General features: G+C 33.0%; 1 protein-coding gene across 2 annotated transcripts in view; it reads right to left on the reverse strand.

Moving 5' to 3' along the window:
* LOC149542232 (short-chain dehydrogenase/reductase 1-like) overlaps positions 1–26,537 on the reverse strand; it is a 158,180-nt gene extending 131,643 nt beyond the window's left edge. Inside the window, exons 1-5 of one of the 2 annotated variants that reach the window (XM_089797242.1) lie at positions 26,103–26,537; positions 25,758–26,019; positions 25,553–25,639; positions 25,258–25,422; positions 24,481–25,169 (exon numbers count right to left, since the gene is read on the reverse strand). In XM_089797242.1, the coding sequence (XP_089653368.1) occupies positions 24,768–25,169; positions 25,258–25,422; positions 25,553–25,639; positions 25,758–26,019; positions 26,103–26,119 (933 nt within the window). In that variant the 5' untranslated portion in view covers positions 26,120–26,537 and the 3' untranslated portion in view covers positions 24,481–24,767. Of the gene's footprint in view, positions 1–24,480; positions 25,170–25,257; positions 25,423–25,552; positions 25,640–25,757; positions 26,020–26,102 lie in introns of those variants that run through there. The other variant, XM_089797241.1, reaches the window with a different exon arrangement.
* Positions 26,538–26,737: the final 200 nt, after the last annotated feature.

Below are 26,737 nucleotides of genomic sequence, written 5' to 3' on the forward strand. Positions count from 1 at the left end.
GAAATGTGTCTCTTAATTGTAACGACCGGGAAAATGCAATCGTTGGTTTCTATGAGCAAATTTGTGTGCACGTGCCCATCTAGAAGATGCTCTCTGAATATAAGAAATGCTACCCTTGCAGGACATACGCAGAATAGGATTTTTGAGAATGCTTCAAAAAGGTTCTGCCAATTGATTGCAGGATATACGCAGAATATTTGGTAGACACGAATGCGAAATGTTGAAGCATAGACGAGGGATGTTATCTGTTTGAGCGGATGCCTCAAAGAAATGATATGATTACAGGGGATATCGCGTTTGATCTTGTTTCTGACAACTTCGTCTTCCTTGAGGAATATTGTTTATGTACATAATTACATGTCTACCATTCAAAATTCTAATTTATTGATTTGTATATTATTTTACATAAATTATTATTATTTTAATTATAATCAAAATATAACTGATTTATTCAGAAATTTAATTGGCACATCTATTTTTTTCTTATTTTTGTTCTTCTTTATCTTAGTGTGATTCAAAAATTGTCAACGCTTATTAAAATATGTCCTTGTACTAATTGCTAAGTGGTAAAGTGTATTGCAATTAGAATTTAAGATAAATACTTCTTAAACTTTTAGATTCTTAATCAAAAGGATACGAGTCCTTAACTCTTCGTTTGAACCTAAAGACTTGAGCCCTCATCTCAAAGACCTAAAAGTTCTTTGTACATAATCTTTTCACAAGCACTTGACTATAGAAAGTTCACATCATACTAACATTTCCAGCTTTATTTCATGTACTTATTCATGTTATTCCCTTCTTTTAGTCTGTGTTATATGGGGCTAATCCAAAGTGCTCAAATGCTACTTTAAATCTAATATACTCTAATGCTCACCATATCTATTTTTGTTAACCCTTTTTTTTCCCAATCCTCTATTTTTGGGTTAGTCCATGAATCCATGCAATGTATTTGAGAATGGACATAATTTTGGAAGAGTAACAGTCGTTGCAAACCTTTAATAGTCAAAACTATAGCATTAGGAGAATGAAAACTTATAGGAATAAAAGAAAATATCAGACAATAAAAAGGGACTGAAATTCTCTTTAATCTATAAAATATTATTTTGGTATTTAAAAAGCATATAATTTTAAGAAAAATACATGAAAATAATATAAAAATAAACTAAAATAAAATGATCCATAGGTCACAACACATTTTGAAAGTTTTGTAAATGGAAGTCTAGGTATTAAACTCTGTGAGCATCACCAAGATCAAATGAGCCCTAAGTATTCCATTCATTCTCATAAGAGATGGGTTGAAACTGTAGACACCTAAATCTGATTACACCGCTTCGGTAATCTTATTTAGCTATCTCTATAGGCATCATTAATTAAATTCCTATTTAATTAATCATTTTGCCATCCCCTAGCTGATTAATTTAATTAATCATCTATAGTCCTAATTGATAAATCAAATAACCCATTATTTATCAATTAATCCTATTCTCCTATCTAATTCCAAAACCCTCATTTATTAAATAAATCTATTTGATAAATAAAGCCCTCAAATCTAATAACCCCTAAACTATCCTAAATCCTCCATTTAGCCTAATCCACCCCATCCACCCATACTAAATAGGCTTAGCCACTAACTCACCCACCCTCATTAAATGCCATCCACTTGCACATCTCTAACAAGCCTAATCTAATCCTAAACCATCTCTAATCCCCCTCCTAACCTTGTCACATTCCTTAAGCAAGCTTAAGACTTTCCTAAGCCAAACAAAGTCAACAATCTCAACTCCCTCCAAAATATCCCAACCACTAAGCCTTCAATGCTCTTACAAGGCCATAAAGACTCTTACGAGCCCATTCATTGCTCTTACAAGCCATTATGAAGGGTCTTTATGAAGATTCATTCAATCTAAGCCCTCCATAAGATTTTTTCCATCCTTGCATCTTAGCCCTCAAACCCTCAAGCCCTTAGCCTATAAATTGAATCCCCTCCCAAGCCATTTCATCACAAGCTTTAAGCCAAAGTTATAATGCTAGTTTGAGAACTAAAAGCCATCAACCATACCCTTATAATGTCAAATTGAGAGCTCACAAAGCTACCAATTTTTCATTACTCATCCCCACCATTGAAGCATAGAGCAAGTTTGAGCATACATCCCAAATCCTATCAAATAGACTCATCTACAAAGCAAAGAGCTAATTCCTATTGGGAGAGTCCATTCATTTGGCTCACATTCCTTATTAGGGGTTCCTCTTTTAGTCTCTCTTATATGTTATATTAATCTTTGTTAATTAATGCTTTGTTTCTCTTAATAGATTAGTATTTCTTGCTAACATATTAGTATATACAGAAACATGGGTCAATGAGTTTGACTTAAAAGCTATAAAACTGAATCTAATACAAATTTCATAATAAAATAATTATGTTAATAAATTTTAATTTTTAGTAATAATCTTAACCTCTATGTGTGTCTAAATTCTTCTCTAAATGCTCGAATGACCATTAACTTGATAATTACCACTAGGAATAATTGACCATTATTGTGAAGCTCTCTTATTGTGGATTTTTTACCATTTTCTTTTAGCTCACACTAAAATTTTTCATTTACTTTCTCTTTCTAACAAGTTCCTAACTTTAGATAATCTAAAACTAAGTGTAGGGTAAGATCTAATTCAAAACCTCCAAATGAAAGGTTGGAGTTTTATTGTTTTTGTTTCCTTAAATTTGAGAAAGTGTATCACTATTAGAATGAATACTTGTTAGAATATTAGAGTCATAGTCAAATGAATACTCTGGAATCCTTAACTCTTAATTTTAGCATAAAGACTTGTTCCTTAGTTCTAAATAGGTCAAATTTATTTGTAGATAATGTTCTTACAGGTACATGACTATAGAAAATTCACATCATACACACATTTCTCTCTAGATTTTTTATGTACCTCTTTTATGTTATTCTCTTCTTGGGGTCTTGGTTATTGGGGGCTAATCAGAGGCATCCATATGCTAGTTTAAATCAAAACCATTTTTGTATATATTTAAATGTTCACAATGTTTTTTTAAAGATTTTATAACATTCTTTTTTAATCTTATATATAATGTTCAACATATTTATTATATTTCACTTATTACATCTATGAAGATGACATGAAGCATTATATAATTTAATATTCAATCAACTCAATTATATCTTACTAGGTCATATCACCTACTCTGACATATAAGACCTAATATATTGAATATCACCCTTGCTATATGGCCACATGAACTTATTCAATTAGGACACATTTGACTATGTGAATATAAAAATGGGAATAGGAATACTTATTCTGGAATAGTTATTCTCAAATAGAAAATGGGGTTACATATTCTTATTCTTGTTTGGCTCACCCTGAATTTGATGCGGAATTCACAGACTTAAAAATTTATGTTTTCTAAAATAAAATAAAAATTGGAATAGGAATACATATTCCAATTCCACCTATTTAGTTGGAATAGCAAATGCTCATTTTTGGACAAAAATTAGAATACGTATTCCAATTTTATTCCTATTCTAATTTCGATTTGATGCATCCAAACAGGGAATCAGACCTGATTTACTCACAAATTTTAATAGGCACATCTATATTTGTCTCCTCTCTTTTTTTCCTTGTTCTCTATAGTACATAACTACTTGGCTAAGTGGTCATTTCAAGAAACAAAATTGGTGAATACTTACAAAGTGGGCGATGGTGATAATCTGAGCCGATCATGTTAGAGAGGTTGAAAGAGTGTATGTCATTCACCAAGTTTGTGATCCATAAATATGGGGCTATGTGATCCATAAATAATGTGTGTATCGAATTACAACAAGACATAAGTGTGATGAAAAGCAGCACTGATCATATGAATAATACAATAGGCACCACCTCCATTCTCTTGCATCTTTCTGATTATGGAGCCAACTTCAAACAAAAACCAACGACGTAGTAATAAATAGAATCCTCTTTGATGTATTCGAAAACATCATTTGAAATAATTTATAATGGTGGTTAAGACATTTACAGTATCTATCCAAAATCGTACTCTCGATCGGTGCAATTTTTCTCATCTCTGGAGACGGGATTGATGTGGGAGCAAACATGAACGTATGGAATGAAGAAAGGTAATGTTTGGAGAGTAGAAGGGAATGCATAGCCCACAAGGATTTCAAGCTTCTAAAATCCCCATCTTTTACAACATATGTCACAATGTTCTCACGCACCAAGCTCGATAATGGGTGTACAGCATCATTCACTATATATATATATACACATATGTATGTATATGTAGACACATATACATATAGAGATATATCTATCTATAAATATACATATACGTGCATACTCTCTCACACACACACACACGTGTGTAGGATGTTTAGGGTAAATAAACATATATTCTTACTTGAACTTGTAAATTGTGCTCCTGTTGATCCTCTAAAATATTTACAAAAAAATGAAAATATATTTTTCATTAAAATATGCAATTTATTGGGTATTTCTCATTGTGGAAATTTCAACAATTTGAATCATATTTTTCTTCATTATCATCAGTCACCAATAAATTATAATGCTTATATGTTGCTCATTGTTGGTTTTGTTCCATGTTGTGATTTTCTCTAGAAGATAGATTACCTATTTGCTCTTCCTTTGCTTTCAAATCTATCTACATTTTATTTTCATTGGATTATAAATGTCACAAATAACTAAGCATTTAGGGTTAATAAATATATATTATTAACTTTCCTCGTAAGTTGTGTATTTGTCATTTCTGAAATGCTACATAAAATGACAGGACTTTTTCTAATAAAAATGAAATTTATTGAGTATTTTTCATTGTTGAATCTTTGAAAATTTGAACCATATTTTTCTTAAATAGAAACTATCACCAGTAAAATATATTGGTTATGTGTTATTAACTATTGGGTTTAGATGTAAAACTTAAGCAATAGGCAAGATTTGTTGAAGGCAAATTTTGATGGGGCTTCCAGAGGAAATTGAGATCTAGCTTGTTGAGTGGGGATCATAAGATATAAATGTGTGTGTGTGTGTGTGTGTGTGTGTGTGTACACACACAACTTAATTTATTAGGTACTCATTGTTGAATTTTCAACAATTTGAATCATATTTTTCTTCATTGTCATCTATTAGCAATAAATTATGTTGTTTATGTATTGTTCATTGATAGTTTTTTTTGCATGATGTGATTTTTTCTGGAGGATAGATTGAGTAGTTCCTAAGCCTCTATTTTCAAATCTATCTAAATGTTTAATCCATTGCAAATTTATAAGTGACATGAACAACTGAGACAATTAGATTTAATAAACCTATATTCTTACTCTTGTTTTTTTTTAATTCTAAAATATTTACGTAAAATAAGAGTAGTACTTATTTTTATAACAAATGAAATTTATTGAGTATTTCTCATTGTTGGATCTTCATAAATTTGAGCCATATTTTTTTTAATTAGAAACTATCACCAATAAAACATGTTGGTTATGTATTTGTGACTCTCGGTTTAGATGTAAAACTTGAGCAATAGGAAGGATGTAGTCTTGTCTTCCCCTCTAAAGGTTTGGTTGAAAGAAAATTTTGATGACACTTCTAAAGGAAACCCAAGTCAATCTTGTTGTGTGGGGATCATAAGTTATATGAATGGTAACTATATTGGGGTCATGGTGATCCCAATGGGAATCCAATCTAGCCATGTTGTAGAATAAATGGGTCATTACAAACCATAAAACTTTCTAACATTCTCTAATGTAGAAAACTTTGGATTGAAGGTGACTCTAAAAATATTATTAGATTTCTACTTAGAAAATATCCTTCTACATGGATGATTGAGAATATTATAAAAGAAACCAATGATTTAATTGAAAACTTTTTAAATTGTATAATTATGCATGCTTACTATGAAGCTAATAAAATGGTGGATTGCATTGCCAATCTAGTAGTTTGTACCAACCATATTATGCTTTTGCATGGGGCAAATAAGTTCAATAATGAGCCTAAGGAAATTACTAAGGGTGATTTGAAATATAGCTTTGTGGGAAATATAATTATGAATAATTATAGTGATAGATAAGAGATTTGGTTTATGGGCCATTATGAACACAACAAGGGTTATATACATCTCACCTACTAATGATATCTCACACACTTTTATGGTTAATTTTTGGTTTTATATTCATCACCTTCATTGTGAATGAAAATTTTAATTTGGATATTGAGCGAAGAAACTTGGTCTATGTTTTCTATAATAGAGAAATGGGTAATGCTTCTAAGTAGTAGGAATCAAGCTCTTATAAGGAATGGAAGAAAATTTTGGTTGTCTAGGAGTAACTTATAAATGATGAAGTCATAGTTTATCTAAAGAAATTTTATGGCTATAAGAATTAAGACATTTATGAGTTCATCAAGGGTTAGAAAGGTGACATAATAATTATGTGTGGTATTACTTTTGATTTTTTACTATTACATCTATTTCAAAGATTACGAGCCTTCCCTATTTTCATAAGGAAAGAAAAATAATGGAGAGAGATATTAAGGAGGAGATGAATGCTCTAATTAAAGTGGGTTATTGCTACTTGAGTGAGAAAGTTAAATCGATATGGAGGAGTGTACTAGTAGGTATTATAACTTATTTCTCTTTGGATGGTAGGTATTATATAGTCTGTGACTACAACTTTTTTTTATTGAATGATTTCCATTATAGAGATATGGTTTGTTGACCCTATAGGTCTTATTGGAACTATAAAGGGAAGTTGGTGTTGTGAATATTTGACACACCAAAGTGTTTTCTTTGATTGGAAACTAGTCAAGAAAAGTATACCATCTCATGGCTACCAATAGACATCTACACCAGTATGCATAAACATGAAGATGGTTAAGTTTAGCATAATGAGTCTTCACAGTGACAAGGCATTTAATAGGACATGGTTTGCATTGTGATGGGATTAGAATTCTAAAGAAATAATGGAAATAAGAAATGATAGAGTAGTTGAGGACAAACCTATCATAGACTAGAAAGCATACAACTTTAGACTCTATGACATAGGTGTCATAGGTTGTTCATGAACTATAGAGTAGCACAATTCTTTTGAATTCTCTATTTTAAGTGATATTCTTTTGAACTATAGAAGTGCATATCAAGCCTACACAACTTTGTGCAACTACAAACAGTGAAAAGTAGAGAAAGAGAGAGGTAATACAAAAGCTATCACAAGATCACCTAAGAAAATATAGAAGATCAAGATGTCTTCTTTATATAGAATAAATAATCATGCACCAATTCCCTTTTCAAAGTTGATGAAGCATGCATTAGTGACACAAAAGCTAAATTGCAAAGAAAAATGAACCTATGAAAAGATAGGAGTTTGTAAATATTATGACTATTATTGCATGAGTTATTGACATTAAATGCGCGTTAAGAAATAGGTAATGACTTTTTTTACCATTGTGCATTAATCTTAACCTAATGATTTCTTACTAAAGGCTATAAATAGGTCAAAATGATATCATTAACTTTTTTGCAAACACAAATTATTTATCTGAGCCAAATTCATGAAAAAACTAGATGAGCATTTTCCTACCATTCTACTCATGAAGACATTTTCTTGCTTATAGGTGCAAAGATGAAAGAAAGAAGAAGCAATGAGTTGCACAAAGCACAAAAGTCATGATGACACAATGCATTCACAATATTGATCTTGTTAGTATCAAGGAATTCAAGGAATGTGATTATTTGGTTACCACACTGCGGGGTGACATAGAAAAATACACAACATTTTCTTCACTACCTATAGATGTTCTACTCACTAGAGATGTGAGTACATACTTAAAGTCAAAAATCTCGGAATTAGGAGCAGAAAAATTGAATTAGGTTTTTTTACATTTCTTAATGATGGAATATTAAAGAACGAATGGAGACATCTAATAAGCATCACAATGCCTCATGCAATAGACATCCCTAACTTTTTCTAAGAAGACTGGGTGAGACTTGTACTAACTAGAGTACATAGAGAATACATGTGCCTAGATGGGACTTAAAAATCACATTGAAAATCTTATAGAGAGCAATAAGGTTCAATGGAACATGAATGAAATTGATTGTAGGAAACTTTTTACTTGATGAAGTTTTGAGGGTTACTAGAGATAGAAAGGAAGGAAAATCAATTACCATCGATGATATGTCAGGCCCTAAAATGAAGTTTCTTACCATGGTAATTGTATACCAAATCTATTATACCAACAAGAAGAATATTGTACCCTATGGAGAAACATACAACACATACCACATCATTCACAACCATGCTCTATTGGCCTAAAAGGATGGTTGCATGAAAAACTAATGCTTAACTAGAAAAAGATCAAAGAGAACCACAAGTTACATCCATTCAAACATGGATCCATTTTAGTATGTGTATTCTTCTATTTTAAGAAAAAATATCGTGGGCAAAGATCAATTAACTAGCTAAACAACATGCCCATCACTGAGAAAATCTGCAAAATGTATATGATACTTAAAGATAATATTTATATAATTTATTCAAAATATATTTCAACAAATTTAAAGAATTAATGCAAAATAGTGAAAGAATACCCTTTACTCTAGTAGAGGTGTACAAGAAGGAGTTGTATTTTCTAGTATGGACAAACACTTTCATGATATAGGTTGTAGAGCTTGAGACATAATGGCTTATATAATTCCACTATTAACTAACAAAGCAAGAGGCTAGATCCATTATAGAATTTCTTTGGTCAATCCGTGTTGACCACTAGTTGTCACCACATGATACTAGCACAATGAGGAGTGATTTTATTAGATGTGAGAAAGATGGGGATTAATCCAAAAAGGAGGAAAGGAAAGCAACTTAAAAGAAAGACCTAGAATTAAATTTAAAATCAATTCAAGAAAAAGAATGAAGCTCACCTATGAAGAAACACCTAGTCCACAAAGAGAGGAAGATGAAGAAGCCAACATTGACTTGCGAAAGAACCATCCATACCTAAAATTGAAAAAGAGGAGGAAGCATAAAGAGAGAAAAATAAAGTAGAAGTGCAAGAGAAACCCTCTCAAGTACACAAATGGTCAAATCCATCTATAGGAGAGTCGTTAATCTAGAACTACCAAACTGGTAACAAGAGGTGAAAATACAATTCCTCTAGTTTCAATTGAGGATATAATAAGTGGCATAGTGCATAATAGAAATTACATCACAATAAAGTATAGATATCCATTGATGAGTGAGAAAGATCAAAACAACATAATTATTGATGTTCTATTAACTATGAGGACTTACACTAGGACACCTATAATGGTGAAAAATGATCTACCAAAAAAGTTAGTGTCCATTATTGGCATTCACCAAGGTATGGCATTGACCGTCAAGTAAATAGAGTTTGGAAGTACGTGTATGTTGATTTTCCCTATGATGTTCGAGATAGCTGCATTTCACCCACTATATATATGAACCATTGATGAGGCTCTAAATTTGATATTTCATGTTATATAGTGAATTTTCAGTTATTTTGATCATACATCATTCAAATTTTATGAAGGGCATGTTAAGTCTAATAAGATGAGAGAATTTGAGCAAGGACTTGGAAGATTTGGTGAATGCCATCAATTATTGAAGAGAATCATGAGCAGTTGCATCAAAGTCAAGTGGTGCAAAATTTGTGCAGCGAACCCTAAGTTGAAGAAATGGCATCAAGCTCATCCATAATTTTTAAAAAAATATGGAGTTAAAGGTTAGTAGCACTCAATTAGTCACAAATGATGCCTACCCACCACCTAAATTTAAAGTCTATCCTGAAATAGTGATAAAGATTGATTCCTTAGGTGCCTTGTCATTAATCCCACCTAGGGCTATAATGATTCGAGATATAAGAGAATGGTATATGTGTAAGATAGGTAAACTAAGAGATTTGTGTTAAGGAATGCATATGATATATTATGCGAGAACAAAAGAATGAAGGATGAGCATAAGATTTTTTTCAACAAAGGGTTAACTCATGCCTTAAACTTTCCAAGGAATTTCAAGGTTGAGTAGATACAAGTTTTTTTTGAGTTGTATGCATGATAAGAAATTATGGTCAGAGAATGGACTAGTTAAGAAAATGAAGCAGATCGTCCATTGTGTCATAGGTTACCATTTCACTCATAGGGTAAAAACCATTTTCTATAAAGATAAAGAAGAAATTGAGGCCAACACACTAGCTAAATGTAACAAGGAGGAATGTCAATATCTATCATTGAGGATGCATAGATTGAATTTTCTATCAAAGTCATTTCCCACAAATTTTATAATTCAAGTCAACCTACTAGTGTGCCACATGTTGTAGTAAACTTGGCATGGAAGATTGTTTGGAAGAATCATAGCTATGACCTTGCAAACCTTCAGTGTACACAACTAGTAGACAATTTGGGAAGTATTAGGAAAGAGAAGAACATTATGTGAAATTTTGGTTCTTTGATTATTTGTGTTTTATTTTATGTGCAAATTAATTTTCCCACTAGTGGTGATGTTATCCATGAGACTTGTTACCAAATAGATTAACAAATTTATTGGTCAGATGGGTGATGATTTTGAAATTTTTATAGATGACTATTTTGAGGAATTTAAGAGGAAAATGAAGAATAGGTCTAGTATAAAACAATATGTAGTAGAGAAATATTATGATGATGTAAGTTTCTTGGTAGACACTAATTTTACCTATGCATAGGAAGTCATACCTAATGTTGCATAGTTGAGACCTCTACCCTATGAGGTCAATATTGATGAAGTAATTGTAGGTATCATGACTCTATTGGAAGAGGAATTAGACATGGAGGCCAATCCATTCTATAGGTATGAGTTAGAAAAGGTTAAGATCATTTTTCAAATTAATGCACCTAAGTTGAATAAGAAAAGGAGACTCATGATTGAGAACTTGGAAAAGGTTTTGGGAGAAGAAGTTGAGAAAGACATGCCTTTATAGATTACAAAGGAAAAGGAGAGGATAGAATAAGTAGTGATGATGATGAGGAAGAAGATGTAAAATAAAAAGGAAAGGAGATAGTGGCAACCGAGCCACAAGTTAAAAAAGGCGAGAACATTGTCATTGGTGAACCTAATATGAACAAAAGCCTTAAGAGTGTTGTAAAAAAACCCACACCTATACCAATAATGTTAACAAGATAGAGAAAAAGTATATCTACTACTAGAGTTGTCAAGCTTTGTAAGAAAGGTGTTGTGAAGATAGTCAAGCCCGCTCAAGTCAACAACTCAACAAAGAGAAAAACCACCACTAAGGAAAACAAGCCAAGAAAACCTGAGAAGAAACTAAGAACAATGTTGATGATCAAGAAGGATGATGAAGAAGATGAAGTAGAAAGGACCGAGTCAAATGACTTCAGTTGATTTGGAGTGGTTACAAACAAAATTGCCTAAAACATTGATGAGGCATGTGAGAATTTTAGGAGTAATGCAGGATTATCTAGTTTCCAATATATAAAATATTATTCACTCAATAAGGAGGATAAGAACGAAGTAGAAGAGCCATTGATTGATATGATGGTGAATTTTAAGTATACACCTATCAATTTATGCAGTTCATGATTTATGAGGAATTGAACAAAAAGATTTATGTAGAGTTTAAATTTTCATTAACCACTTAAAGGAAAATAAGAGAAGCAATATTGGCTCAAGTTATGTTGGAATTGGATAAGGGTAAAATTTTCTTAGATTTAAGAGATTAAACTAATAGATTTTCTCCTAAGAGGAGACCAAAATAAATTGGAGAAAGATTCATGGTGTGATACTTGATTATGAACAAAATAATGAGGAAGAAAACATGAACAAGTAAATATGGAACTAGACAATATCGAAGATATTGATGATGGCCAAGTTAACCTTGTTGGTATAATAAACCATTAACTTGGTGCAACTAAGTGAAGTGAAGAAAAATACTATGGTTATTGATGATGAGCTAGAAGCCTTTCATGTTAGAAATAAAACTATCATGACTGAGTCAGTGCTGCAAAGTGTAGGTCCAATTCAAACTGAGTCTATGTAGTTTCCAGCTCATGAGAAGTTGATGGACCCTAGTCCTATGTTGGTGCAAATAAAGGATTACCCAAATTTGACACACAAATGACCACTAAATTGGTTGAACCTTCATCTATTCATAGTACTACATTAATTCCAATTGACAACCAAGGTGATGTAAAAGTTGGTGATGCTAATCAATAGAGTGTGCTAGTCAATATAGGAGAAATTACATAAGTCCCTAAATAGAAAAATGAAGTTGGTGAGGGAAAAGATGGAAATAAGAAATAAGATAAGAATCAAAATGATCAAGAAAATTAGTGTTTTGTAGGTGTAAGACCAAGTACCTTAGGACCTCATATTGACGGAAATAAGGAGGTGGGTAAGATAAGTTCATCTAGTGAAATCAGATTTTTTGTTGTCAAAGATAAGTCAAATGTGTGTAACTTAGACAAAGGTGAAGAAGAGAAGAACTTGGGAGATGAATCAAATAAAGAAGAGGTGACTACTATGTCACAAAAGATAAATTTTGGAGTTCAAACAAAAATATTACAACTAACTATACTGAGCTCCAATACAATAGATTCTAAGAGCAATAAGTTGAAGAAGAAGGTAAAAAATTCACCTAAAGTAGTTAGAGGTAAGATAGTCACACTTAATGAAGAAATTTTTATTCCAAGTTGGGATAAATCTAACTTCAGTCAAGAGAAAATAAGAATATTAAGTGAACTATTTTGAAGGAAGGCTAAGCAAGTTGAGTTGAAGAGAGAATTTCAAAAGAGGAAAGTAATGTATGATATCAAAGAAATTTTTCTTTATATATTTATTGTTGATGATTTGGATGAAAATGCTCAAATGATTGAGCAATTGATTGAATTGTAAAAAAAGTTAATGATCTAGATATTTATAATCAAGAGAAGTTGATGCAAAGAGAAAAGAGGAAGTATGAAAATAAAGTGGAGACAATATCTAGTGAGATAATAATCAAGCAAGTTGAGCTTCATACTCTTGTCATTGAGGTATACTTTTTAGCCATAAATGTAAATACATTTTTTGAAAAGTCGTGTGTTGACATTCTCTCTTATTGAAAAAACTATAAAAGAGAATATGGATAACATAGATGCATATCTATAGATTGGAAGAAAAGTGTTGAGCATGGATCCCAACATTAGCTCACTTTATGTATTTATGATTCAATCTTTACATGAAAAGTAGTCAGAACTTTTACTAGAAGAGTTTTGTATAAGAAATGAGGTGAATTTTAATTCAAGCAATATTGCTAGCTCATGTGGAAGTAATATAAAGGAACATACAAACTGCTAAGGATCTTGTGAAGGACCAATACTTATCAATTGCAAAAAAAATGGTGAATCTGACAGCTAAGATAGAAATAGAAAATAAAATACTTCACACTTTGAAGGCCAATTGGGACAACACAATAGAAATCATTATCAGAGTGCACCATCCATTTATGAAGCAAATAAGGATCCTTAAAAAACCCACTTGAAAATCCATTCGATTCATAAGAGACTAAAACAAAGGGGAATAAGAATGATGCATGATCAAGCAAGTAAGAAAGTGTATGTATATCTTTCTGACCATGTATGTATGTGTATCAAATTTTGAAACTTGGTTATATATATTCTTGAGTAATAAGGAGTCAGTTAGTCTAATGCTTAGATGTTTGAAAACAAAATTTTTGAAAAATACAAGTGCAACAACATATATGTATATATTGAGCTATATGTATGGATTGCATTTTAAGGGGAAGTACATATTTTAAGGTTTTAGAATGTCAAGTTTTGATCATGACAAAGTGATTTTGCCACTAATGCCAAAGGGAGAGATTGTTGACCCTAAAGGAAATTTAGTAATGTTAATTAGTGCAAAAAAATAATTCATCTTCGAGGTAGACTTTTTCAATCATCAATGTGATTGATCCACTTTATAGAAGCCAAGCTATGTATTAAAAAGGTATAAAAATTTAGTTGTTGTTGAGCGGTAGTGACTGTCAAGAAAACCAAGTGTTGTCGAGTATTTCATTAGTTTCCAAGCTTTATAGGAGGTAACACATGAGTCAAATGATACAAAAGCTGAGCAAAACAGTATATGTGAAGAATAGCATGATCCCAAGGACAACATGAAGAACAAGTATGCATCTAGCATCAAAAAGGTATACATGTCAAGCAACATAACTTTCTATAAATGTCTAGAATGGAAAAAAAAATTGATGTAAACCATTTTTGATGAGCCAGAAGCATGTTCTAAAGATCAAGGAGTTAATCAAGGAGTGAATTATGCATGTAATTAAGGATCATCAATCCCTATGTAAGGACATCAACCAATCAAAAAAATAGAAGGACTAATTAGAAGAAAGGATGAATCTAGATTATTTAATAAAATCTAGAATCTTCATCAAATGGTTATTTAAGGAGGGTTTTACACCTAATTGTTATGGCTGTGAGTTAGAAGTTTGCATGTGAAGTTGAAGGTGAATTCAGTGGACTTAAGTGTTAAAGGAGTAATAAGGAGACTAAACAATATAGAGAGTAGCTATTGGAAATCTATCACAAAGAGGTGATATTAGATTGTATAAAGCTGATATGTCATCACCATTCAAATGTAAAATGAAGGATCAAGGTAATGATACATTTTAACATGTGTTTTAGAGTAAATCTCTTAACATAGTGGTCCTAACTAGCCTATGCAAATGTCCTAATAGAGTGTTCACTTGGTTGTATAGTTAGGATTCTTTAATTAAGGTAGAATTAAAAATCTTGTAATCTCTTATTAAAGTAGACCCCTCACAAGGTAGATCATCAAAACTGATCAAACTTTGTATTCCTAATAGGCACACTTTATTGTTGTAGTAGTGAAGACTTTATCGATGTCAACCCCACTGCAATATTACCTTCACCTTGGAGGGTTTCTATCTTACCAAATATTTGTGTCATGTGTTGATTTATTGCTTACATATTTTACTCATGTTATTATATGTTAGATCTTATAGTACATGTTGGTATATAATGTTGCATGTTAACATTTGAAGCTAAGGGAGAGATGCGTGTGGTGAATTAACTGTGGATGTGATTTATGTGAAGTGGTAAAACTTTTATAGATAACGGTTCACCCCCTCCCCCCCCTCAACATCTTACTTTCCCTTTTAGATTTCCAACAATCTCCTATAATCGTCTCCATCTTTCTCCTCAACTATAACATCTTGTGAGAAATATATATTGCAAATAGCTTCTCCAAATATTAGCAGGGTGGAGAGGTAGTGTCCTCCATAAGGGACTCTACAATTCAATACAAATGGATCTTCTTTGGGAAACCTTGGACCTGTAGGTGTTAGGAGAGTTTCTAGGGATAGTTCAAAAATTATTTAGATTATGTTCTTTTTCTTGTAAATTTCATCATACTAATAGCTTGATGGAGGCTATGGTTGTTTTGTATATTACAAAGTGAGCTTTTTCTCTTGAGAAAAGAAAGTTATTTGTTAATCTAGCTCAAAAAAACACTTTGAGGATAGTTGATGGTAGTTACTTTTGGTTTTTAACAATATTCTTCATTTGTCTTCTTCTTTGGACTTTTTTAGGTTCACCCATATCCATAGGTGCTATGGATAACTTGGCCAAATGGTTTTTTAATCAAATGCAAAATCAATATATTGTGGATATGGAGAACTTACCTTTGGGTTTTTCCAAATAATTATATTATTTAGTGGATCTTGTAAGAATTTGGCTTAGCCCAGAATTCACCAAAGAACTAAAGAACTCAACACAAGCACACAGTAGACTAAAATAGACAGAGTATGATCAGAATGACGATATTCATTCAATAACTAGATGAGAGTACACTAGGAGTTCCTGAATATAAAGGCCTCAGGAGAGCTTCTAGAATGCATAGAAGTCAGCATCATGATATGTCATGCAACCAAGTACATGTCCACTAGATATGGATTATCCTCCATTAAGCATGAGATTAAGTGCGATGAAGTGAGGATAAGCCTACAATGGTGTAGTATGCAAATCAGTGGTGTAGACAACATGTGCTAAATGAGGAGTGTGGATAACTATGTTTTCATCATGAAAACTTAGTGAATGATGCATACTCCTATGTTGTAGACACCATGTGCATAATTAGAGTTGCGTAACTCAATGAGAGTTCACAAACTCCTAAGTGTCTCACCTAAAATAATAATAAAATAATGCAAAATAATTAAATAATGCATTAACCTAAATAAACTTAAGTGTAATAAGTAAATACTTATTTACACCAACACCCCCCCTTAAGTGCAACTTAGGGGAATTCCCTTAAGCTTATGAAATCTAGGATGAAATGCAATATGGGTTCCGGCTACTAGGCCATGTTAGGTACCCATGTACATAATGATATGCAATCTCCCATAAAGTGGGAAAAGAGGGAAAACCTCATGGGAAAAACTCTCCCCCAAAAAGAGAGATAAATAGGGATGCATGGATGGATGGAGTGATCAAGACCCCCCCATTAGGACATACATCTAGTATATACATAAGAGAATGATGAGAAGAGGAAGAGAGACACGATGGGCTCCCTCCCCCAAAGAAGAATGTCAAACAGTGACTGCTCCAATGAAGAAGTTGATCCAAGACTGCAAAATGGTGTTCCTCCCCTTAGGAAGAAACAATGCCAAGGGTACAAATGAGATGCTTCTGTTGTGTGTGGAAAGAATCCCATGGATAAGTGATGTCTCTAAAACTTGCTCAACTAGCTAAAGAACCTGTCCCAAAGAAATATCTATCTCTGCAACTGATGAAAAACCCTACTGCAACTGCTAATCATAAGTATCCACAATCACTACAACCTGTGATGATTGATCATGTAGAGAATGAACAAGAGATTCTAATGGAGCCCTCATGAAAACTGAAGAAGGTAATTCTGCATCAAGAAGAAGAGGCAAATCATCAATATTGTCCCCCAAATTTGTCACTAAACCTATATCTAGAAGACTAGATGTACTTTGTTGTTTTGGACCTATCACTATGGTGATGTATGCATGCGGACTGAACTGATGAAGTGACCTCTCACTATATCTGTCGATATAACCCCATGTGTCTAAATCTATTGAAGCACTATCACTGGAATCACTATTAGTATCCACACTGTATGATGTGTGAAGAGGAGTAGAGGACAAGCTAGGAGAACTTTCCTCAAAATGTACATCCTTCTCCACAAAAATTTGATGTGTCTTTGGATCTAGAAGTCTATATGCCTTCACACTATCTTCATAACCAATGAAGGTACAAGGCCGAGGTGACTGTTCCTTACATCCTCTGGAAGATTTCTTTGCCCATGCAGGACAACCGAAGATTATGAAGTGTGTCACAATAGGTTTTCTACCATACCATGCCTCAAAAGGAGTTTTGCCATCTAAGGTTGGATGAGGAGAATGATTAAGAATTTGAGTGGCACTTAAGATTGCTTCGACTTCTAATGATGGATCTAGCGACTTGGCATGAATCATGCAACTTGCCATAGACTTGAGAGTGCGAATCCTCAAAGCTGCAACATTTGTCTTATGCGGATTGAATGTTGGTGGAGTCTGAAGATCAATTCCCTAATTTTTGCAAAAGTCCTTAAGTCTTTTTTTCACATGCATGCTTCCATTGTCCATTTTGAGTACTTTGATGGCCTTTCTGGATTTCCATTCTACATAAGCCTTGAAGGCTAGAAATGTGTCCAACACTTCATTCTTGTTATGCAGAAAGTAGACCCAAGTGAACCTTGAAAAGTCATCAACTAAGGTCAGTATGTAGTGACCTTGGTTGAATGCAAAAGGACCTACTAATACCATGTGAACCATTTGGAGAACACTTGTTGCTCTTGAAGACTTCCCTCTTTGTAACTTCCCCTCTAGATGCATATCCATTGAATCCATTGAACATTCACCCTTAGAAAAGCTGATTTGAGGTAGACCTTTGACCATTTGGTATGTGCAAAGTTGCTGAAGATAGCGATAGTCAGGATGACCATAGCGCTCATGCCATAATTGCATGTTTGAATTGGATTGTGATAACAAGGCTTTTGAAGAAGACTTGGGTACAAAATGTGAGAAAGAGTACAACCTCTTGTGATCATTCACTTTCCCCACTACAACCAAGGAATTTTCTTTAAGACTATGCACTTGAACTAAGTTTGGAAGGAACTCAACTCTATGTCCATCTCCGAGGTGAGTGATTTGGTAGATTTATAGGAGATTTGAACTTAGGTTTGGAACATAGAGAACCTCTTGAAACTCTCCATTTTCCATCTCCACATTTCCTTTCCCTTCAACTTCCATTTTACTATCATTCCCCATGAAGATGTGTGGTACCTTTGAGTGATTCAATGAATAAAAAACCTCCTTTGAAGAACCCATATGATATGAGGCACCTAAGTCAAATATCCATTCCTTCAAAGAGTTAGAATTTTCCATGAATGCTTGCCCTTTGCCCTTTGAATTTGAAGAAGACCCTTTCTCCTTGTAAGCATTAGGCAATGGAACATTATGTTTCTTCATGATGTTGGTCAATTCATCAATCTTTTTGAGATAACACTCATGCTCTTCATGACCCATTTTCTTGCAATAAGCACACTTCTTCTTCTCCTTATTGTTGTCCCCTTTCTTGTTCGAATTTGAGGTCTTTCCTTGTTGATTGGATTGTGATGTTGTCTTTTCTACATCCTCTGATTTACTCTTCCATTTTTCCTTACCCTTTCCTTTATTTGAAGATTGTGCAGCTGAATTTTGAGAACCCTCATTGGCCACCAATGCTTTGGAATGAGGTGATTTGAGAACCCCCATTGATTTCAACTTCTTTTCTTCATCATCCAAAAGTTTAGCATATTCGTCAAAAGTGACTTTCTTGTAGGTAGACCCTGAGGTAGTCTTAGATGTGTTAAAAGAAGATAAAAATGTGGAATACTCTAATGGCAGCTTGTTATGGACGAGATAGATTAGTCTATCATCTTTGATAGAACTCGCACAATCAGTAAGCTTTGTCCTTAACTCATTCACCTTGATGATGAAGTCTTGTATTGAGTCATATGACTTAGGATCTAAGGAAACAAGGTCGTCTTCTATATTGAACACATCCTCTTCAGACACTTTACCATAAAGGCTTTCGAGGGTATCCCAAGCTTCCTTGGATGTAGTACATTTCTTTATTTGATACATGATCTTATCATCTACCCCCAAACATATATCACCTAGGGCTTTTCTATCCATTGCTACCCAATTTGAAATATCACTTGCAAAAACATTATCACCTACTAGTTTAGGAAGAGTACCATCTACATATTGTGAAACTCCATTATGCATTAAGTGATACAACATTTTAATTAACCACGAAGCATAGTTATGAGGAGTTAATTTAGGAAACTTAAAGTTGCCCATAATGCAGAAAATGAAAGAAATGTGTAGAAAAGAGAGAACACAACACCAAGAACACCCCCCCCCCCCCCCCCCTTTCACTAAATCAAGAAACCCCCCCAAAATAGATGCTTTGGGCACTTTATCAGTAGTGCAATTACAATGGGCTACTTGCCAACTTTGGCCTTCATGGACTTTTGATTTTGCTTGTTACAACTTCTATATGATATACAAATTTGGAACTTTACAATGTGCTACAATGCTGAAGCATTACAAAGCAAAGAAAGGCCCTGTTGCTGAAAATGACAATTTTATCTACACAACCCTACAATTTGATACCATATCTGGAAAGTAGATGAAAAAATATGCACTTCCAAAAAAATGGAACCTATTTTCAACTCTAGATGTGCTCGTACGGAGCATTAGAAGTTGCAAAATGTAGGATTATCTAGGTATAGTCACCAAAAAATGCAAATTCTAAACAATCTGTTCACCAAAACCAAAAACTAGTTGTGCCACTAAAAAATTTAGAAAACTTTACTCAATTTTTAAAAAAATTGCACCTGATTTGGAGTCTAGATGTGCGAGTTATGGCCTCTTGAAGTCAGACTACAAAATTGAAAATCAATTTGGTGAGGGGTTGCACTAGCAAAAGAGGGGGTTACCTTTGATGGTCATACGGTCATCTTGACAGTTGTAATTGGCTTATTTTGATGTCTAAACGGGCGTCAATTTTAAGATCAAAGATAGGATGATGTCAGTGAAAATCAGTCCCACTGAATGATGTCAGCATGACATGGTCATACAAATTATGATGTCACTTTGTATGGAATTGTCCGACATGGCTTTGACTGGACACTATGTGGGTTGCTAACGGTGCAATGACTTGGCAGTACAGAAATGTGCGTGTCTATCTGCATCACTGCTAATTGGGTAGTCTAGTCACTGCTGATTGCGACAGATGCTACAATAGACTGCAGATGTGGATCTCTGAGTGTGCAATCGCTGGCACAAATGTGGAGGAATTATAGGTTGATGTGTGTCACTAGATTATTAGCAGTGATTGCCGAGTGTAGAAAATCCCTGCCGAAGATCGAGTTTTTCGAGCCGGGAATCCTTCAAATAGTGGTTGCCGAAGTCCTCAAATTTATCCCACATTCGTGGGTGAGTTCTATGTCAATTAGTTTAAATACTCATTGCTGCAAATTATAAAGGAAATACTGAGGGCTATGGCTTATCCTCATCGGTAGTGTGGAAAATTCGTCGGGGTTTGCTCGATCTTAGCCTAAATTTGGTTGTAGAAAATTATTTGGATGTAGGTGGAATAAATGATGCAGTACGGCTTCTACAAATTGGTAGAGGTATGCCTTGATCAAGGATTTAATTAATTCACCAAACTAATAAGCCCTAGGAAATTAAATATCCACCAAAACAAATACAAAGCCGAGCCGGGGTGTCATTGCCCGGTTCGGCAAAATAATTTTCTCTACTGACACTAATTTTGAAAAAAAATTCAAAAATTACAGAGAAATAATAGATCTGAAAATTAATAATCAGATCAAGAAACGATCATACCTGCACTGCAAATTGGGGCCTCTGAGTTCTGATTTGCAAAAAAAATTTGCCTCACAATCAACTTTCACCCAATATAGGAAAATTTATATTCGATCTTCACCGAATCGATGCTCCGGACGCAACAGTGAGGTTAGATCTGGCTGTAGACACTCCAAATTTTTGTGGATCCTCCAAATTTATGTTGAGGTGCTAAAGCATGAACAGTCTCGAACGACTACGTGATGAGAATCTCCCTCAACTTTGATACCATGTAAGAATTTGGCTTAGGCCAGAATTCACCCAAGCACTAAAGAACTCAACACAAGCACACAGTAGACCAAATTAGATAGAGTATGATCAAAATGACAATATTCATTCAATAACTGAATGAGAGTACACTAGGAGTGCCTGAATATAAAGGCCTCAGGAGAGCTTCTAGAATGCATAGAAGTTAGCATCATGATATGTCATACAACTGGGCACATGTCCACCAGATATGGATTATCCTCCATTAAGCACAGGATTAAGTGCGATGATGTGAGGATAAGCCTACAATGGTGTAGCATACAAATCAATGGTGTAGACAACATGTGCTAAATGAGGAGTGCAGATAACTGTGTTGTCATCATGACAACTTAGTGAATGATGCATACTCCTATGTTGTAGACACCATGTGCATAATTAGAGTTGGGTAACTCAATGAGAGTTCACAAACTCCTAAGTGTCTCACCTAAAATAATAATAAAATAATGCAAAATAATTAAATAATGCATTAACCTAAGTAAATTTAAGTAAGTGTAATAAGTAAATACTTATTTACACCAAAAGATCTTGATAGGGCCATTTTATGCATATATTTTGTATTTTTTCTTTCTTAACCTTTATTTCATTTCAATATTATATTATATTTAAATCATATACTTTCAAACATTCTTAAAAAATTATACAAAAATATTTTTTAAGAAATAGTGTTTGACTAGTATTATAGATAATAACAACTTTTTGTATGTGTGTTTATTTTAATATTAATTTTCTTATAAATTTGAATCATACACCTAAGAGATGCTAAAAATATGGATTTTAAAGGCATATTATAGTAGTAAAGAGGCAACTAGATCTAATCATTTAAATAATTGATAATTCTTGATATCTTTAAATTAGTTGTGGAGTGAAGCTGGCAATTACTTGTGGATGATAGATCTATGTCATCGAGTGATAAAAGTTGCATAGCATTAACTCAAGATGTAGATTCATCTTACAGTGATCGTGTCACATTGACATTATTGACATTCATAAATAGTAATTATATGTGGTCATATATATTTAAATATCCACTATATAGAGTTATATTTATTAGGAGATGGGCTCAAATATTTTCTTTATTTAGAGGAAATTGTGATCTCTTAATTGATAAATGGAGAAATTCTATTCAAATCTATATAATTTAAACAATTTATATACATGTTATATTAGTTCTTTTGTTTTATAAATGAATAGTGTGATAGTTGAAGGTTTTTTTCTTAAATTAAAAAAACAAAGTAGTTGATGGATTAACAAATAAATAAGTTCTTGAATATATGTATATAGATCTCACAATTATTGAGTACACGAATAATTTTTAACTTTTTATTATCATGCAACATCCATATTATGCTCTCTTCTTAATCCATAGATATTCACTACTCTCTATTCATCTCTTCTTTGTATCTTGACTTCAATAGTGTCAAAACATCTTACAACAAAATAAATACCATGCTCGAATCTTGAACTACATAAGTCACTTATGATGAGTGCATGCCTTAAAAGTAATTCCTCGTTTATAATTTTGTAAAGAGAGACTGAAATTTGAGGAAGATGAAATTTTCTTCAAATAATTCTATAGAATCTAAGGTTTCTCAACTTAATATTTTACAAGAGCTTAAAAGTGTAGTTTTCTTTTAATAAAAATGTGATTTACTAGGTGAAATATTTCCACTAATCATCATCACAGTGACTAATAATTTAATAGTTCTAGAAAAAAATATAAGATATTTATCAATATCTTCCATTAGAGCTTTAGATTCTTTTAATATTTGCAACATTACAAAATAAGATTCCAGTTGTATAGGCACCTTATTAGGTGAGATGTTACATACTTTCATAAACTCTTTAAAATAGTCATTAGGTCTACTTTGAATATCGAATGACTTATAAAGTGTACTAGTAGATGTTGAATAATATCAATTACAAGTTGAAAATTATATTACTATTTTTGAAAATAATTCCTAAAATTTCAAAGTTGAGGTCATCTAGACATTGACTAGGAAAATTGTGTCTAGGCATAAGATAATCTAGTTCATTATCATAAGGAAACAGGAAACAACAATTGACACTAGAAAGAAATTTTTTGTAATCTCAAATTCATCGTGTGTGTGTGTGTGTGTGTGTGTGTGTGTGTGTGTGTGTGTGTGTGTGTGAGAGAGAGAGAGAGAGAGAGAGAGAGAGAGAGAGAGAGAGAGAAATTTGCAATTGTAAGCCAACAAAGGAGAAAATTAGAACTTGTAAGAGTAATTATTAGTCTTCAAGGTTTTGTTGTTGGTCATTCAGATAAATTCACATTATATAATTAATTTAGAGACATAAAATAAAATAATGTAATAATTAGTTAAAGAAATCAGATTAAAAGGAAAGAATTTGGGTAGTTGTAAATGAGTTGCACATGTTACAAAATTATATTCAAATATATTGCATCTTTCGACATAGTTTGAAAAGATCTAGAGACCTCAAAATTATAAGTTAGTTGACCATATCTTTTTTCCTTTGATTTTCTCTATACAATTTTGAGTCAAGATTTTGAATAAATATTTAAAGATTTTATCTCTATCTTAAATGTTAATGACCATGGGAACAACTTATTAACCTCTATCTATATATTTTCCTACAAAATTAAACTTCTGCTTAAGTCAAGAAGTTAGTTATTACAATTCAACAAAAAGTGTTGGATGTGGAAGTAGAGATACATGACTAAGTTTTAAATTAATTTTAATGGTTTCATAAAAAAATTATTCTTCCATCCATATAAAATTAGAATCATGAGATAAACTTATATTTTACAAATAGATCCAAGTATTTTCATTTTCAACAAGTGATTAAGGGGATAAATATGAAATGTGAGAAATGAACATATTTTTGTTGTATTAAAAGAATTCATGTTAATGTGAAATTGAATGTGATAAACAATACGCAATCGATTTCCCCAAACTAAACTGGAAAATGCTTATAAAATTGTCATAAACAACTTTATGACCAATAGAAGTTAAATTTGAAATAGTGTTTCTTATATAATATGACATAGTTTAAAATTTTGAGTGCAACATTTCCTCCATAGTTTTATTTTACCATTTGAATAAGATATACAAAATTAAAATACTAAAAAAAACTTGCTCAACCAAAAATTATATATTTTCAAATTATCAACCCAACACATGGAAAAGAATTTCCTAAACCTTTAAATTATTCAAGCTTTTTACCATTTTCTTAATTAATGTCACAACTCTAAATTACATGGATAGTTATTAGGCATAAAAATGCTTAACACTCTCAACTGATGATGAAACCCTACAAATTTAAAATTACTGTTGTAGCAGAATTATTTATTTAATGATTTCAGTCTTTCACTTATTTAATGATTTCAGATTTCCATCAGACTGCTAAATCCTGCAATCGTCCATATGAATACTCCCATGAAAGTTGCAAGGCGCTTAAAATTCAAAGCATTCCCGGAAGAAATAAAACTGCTCTTAAAATTCATGGCGTTCCTTGAGGTAATAAAACTGACCAGAAGATCCAGCAGGTGGCAACAGAGCTACCATCACACAACTTTCTGCTCCTTGTGAGGCACTTAAGCTTCCGTTGTTATCACTCATGTCGGTTTTAACGCTTCCTGGATGAACACAATTCACATAAATCCTTTTCCCCTCTTCACTTTTCGACATCTTTTCAGCGAGGAGGCGAGCATAGGCATTCAAAGCAATCTTTGACAAAGAATATGGAGCTGAAAAAATGGGCCAACCCTTCCCTTCCACTTCCACTTCCCCTCTTTTCATGTCCTCCAAAAACATTTCAAGCATATCATCAATTAATTCCTCTGTTATATTCGAGACATCAGAAAGCTGCCTTCGAAGAGAATCGTTCTTCAGGTACTGTAAATTCCCAACAGTTAAAACCCCCTTCCCAAGAAAATCTACAGAAAAATCTTCAAAGTAGAAAATTGATTGATAATCAAAATACCTGTAGCAATCCGGCTTCTGAGGACACATTCACAATTCGACCTTCAGATCTGAGCAGCGGCAGTAATTCTTCTGTGATTCTCTTCGTTCCATAATAATTTATTTCTATGCAATTCTTTGACATATCGTAGTTTGTTTTGCATGTTTTGGCCACCATTGGATTGTTCTGAGAGAAAAAACGGATAGCGCATATGAATCGGATCCTGAAAGATATATACAAACCCTTGCCGCACAAAAATTCGACAAATTTACTTAAAACCCTAACGAAAAACACTCAAAAATTGAAACATTCTTACAAATACATCGTACACCCCTGAAACTTGTAAAGCATTCATCAAAGCTTCATAATCTAGAATCATTCCATAAATAGCAGCATTATTAACCTGCGAAAATTTATAAATTAAGGTTATTCCAAGAAATTTTGTCGATGTATACATTACTTCTTTATTCATGGCGAAAACAATCAAAATTTCAATGGAAATTAAGGAGATCTGATTTTACTAGTATGTCGAGGCCGCCATAGTTATCCTTGATCCATCCTCCAAACTCTGAAATACTGTACGGTTTCTGAATATCCAGTTCACGAAACACAACATTATGGAAACCCTGATCATGGAGGGTTTTGACGGCATCCAATCCTCTATTGGCGTCCCTTGCTGTGAGAATAACAGTGAGACCGTTTTCTGCGAATTGACGGACAATTTCAAAACCTATCCCTTTGTTCGCCCCTGTTATCACCGCCACCGTTTCCTTCGTCAACCATCTGCACACATTCATCACACTCTAATTAACAAAATTTCACCATAAACATGGCAGGAAGAACTTCAGTATAGTCTGAAAACATACCTGCTATTGACCGCCATGAATTTGACAGGGAAACACAATACCAATATAATTATGATGATGGATTTTAACAGAAATCTTTTCGCTAAAATACTTCAATTTTAGAGTTCAAATGTAATTTTGATTCACAAAAATGGATCAAATATTCACCAGTTTCAGACAAATTTGGGTCCCTTGGATGCTTCTCTGATTTGCTTCTGTCTGTTTTTAGCAGCGGAATGAGATAAAACAACTAGACAAAACATTCACATCCGCCAATTTACATGTCGAATTGATCGTTACATTATCCTCCTATCAGTATGCAGACTTGAAATTTCCAGATGCCTTCTGAAGAAATTTGTCACGACTTCATACACTATTAACATTTGTCGCGTCTTGATGGAATATGTTGGAAGCCAGAAATTTAACGTCAAAAATGTGGTTGCGTTTTTGTGTCTGTTTGAACCTAGCATTCTAATGTAGGGGTTCCAAGGGAGGGACTTGGGCTCCGGGGCAAGTGAATCCATGATAACATTTTAAGGGAGTCTAAATGTTTATTTAGAATCTTTTCCTATAAAATAAGAGCCCCGACCTTTTAGTCCTTTAAGTTTAAGGGTGCCGTCCCATGGAGGAGGGCTTCCTAAAATTATTGAGTGGGC

Source organism: Cupressus sempervirens, chromosome 8 (assembly GCF_028749045.1).
Source record: "Cupressus sempervirens isolate cs-2001-9-10 chromosome 8, ASM2874904v1, whole genome shotgun sequence".
NCBI classification, from domain to species: domain Eukaryota; kingdom Viridiplantae; phylum Streptophyta; class Pinopsida; order Cupressales; family Cupressaceae; genus Cupressus; species Cupressus sempervirens.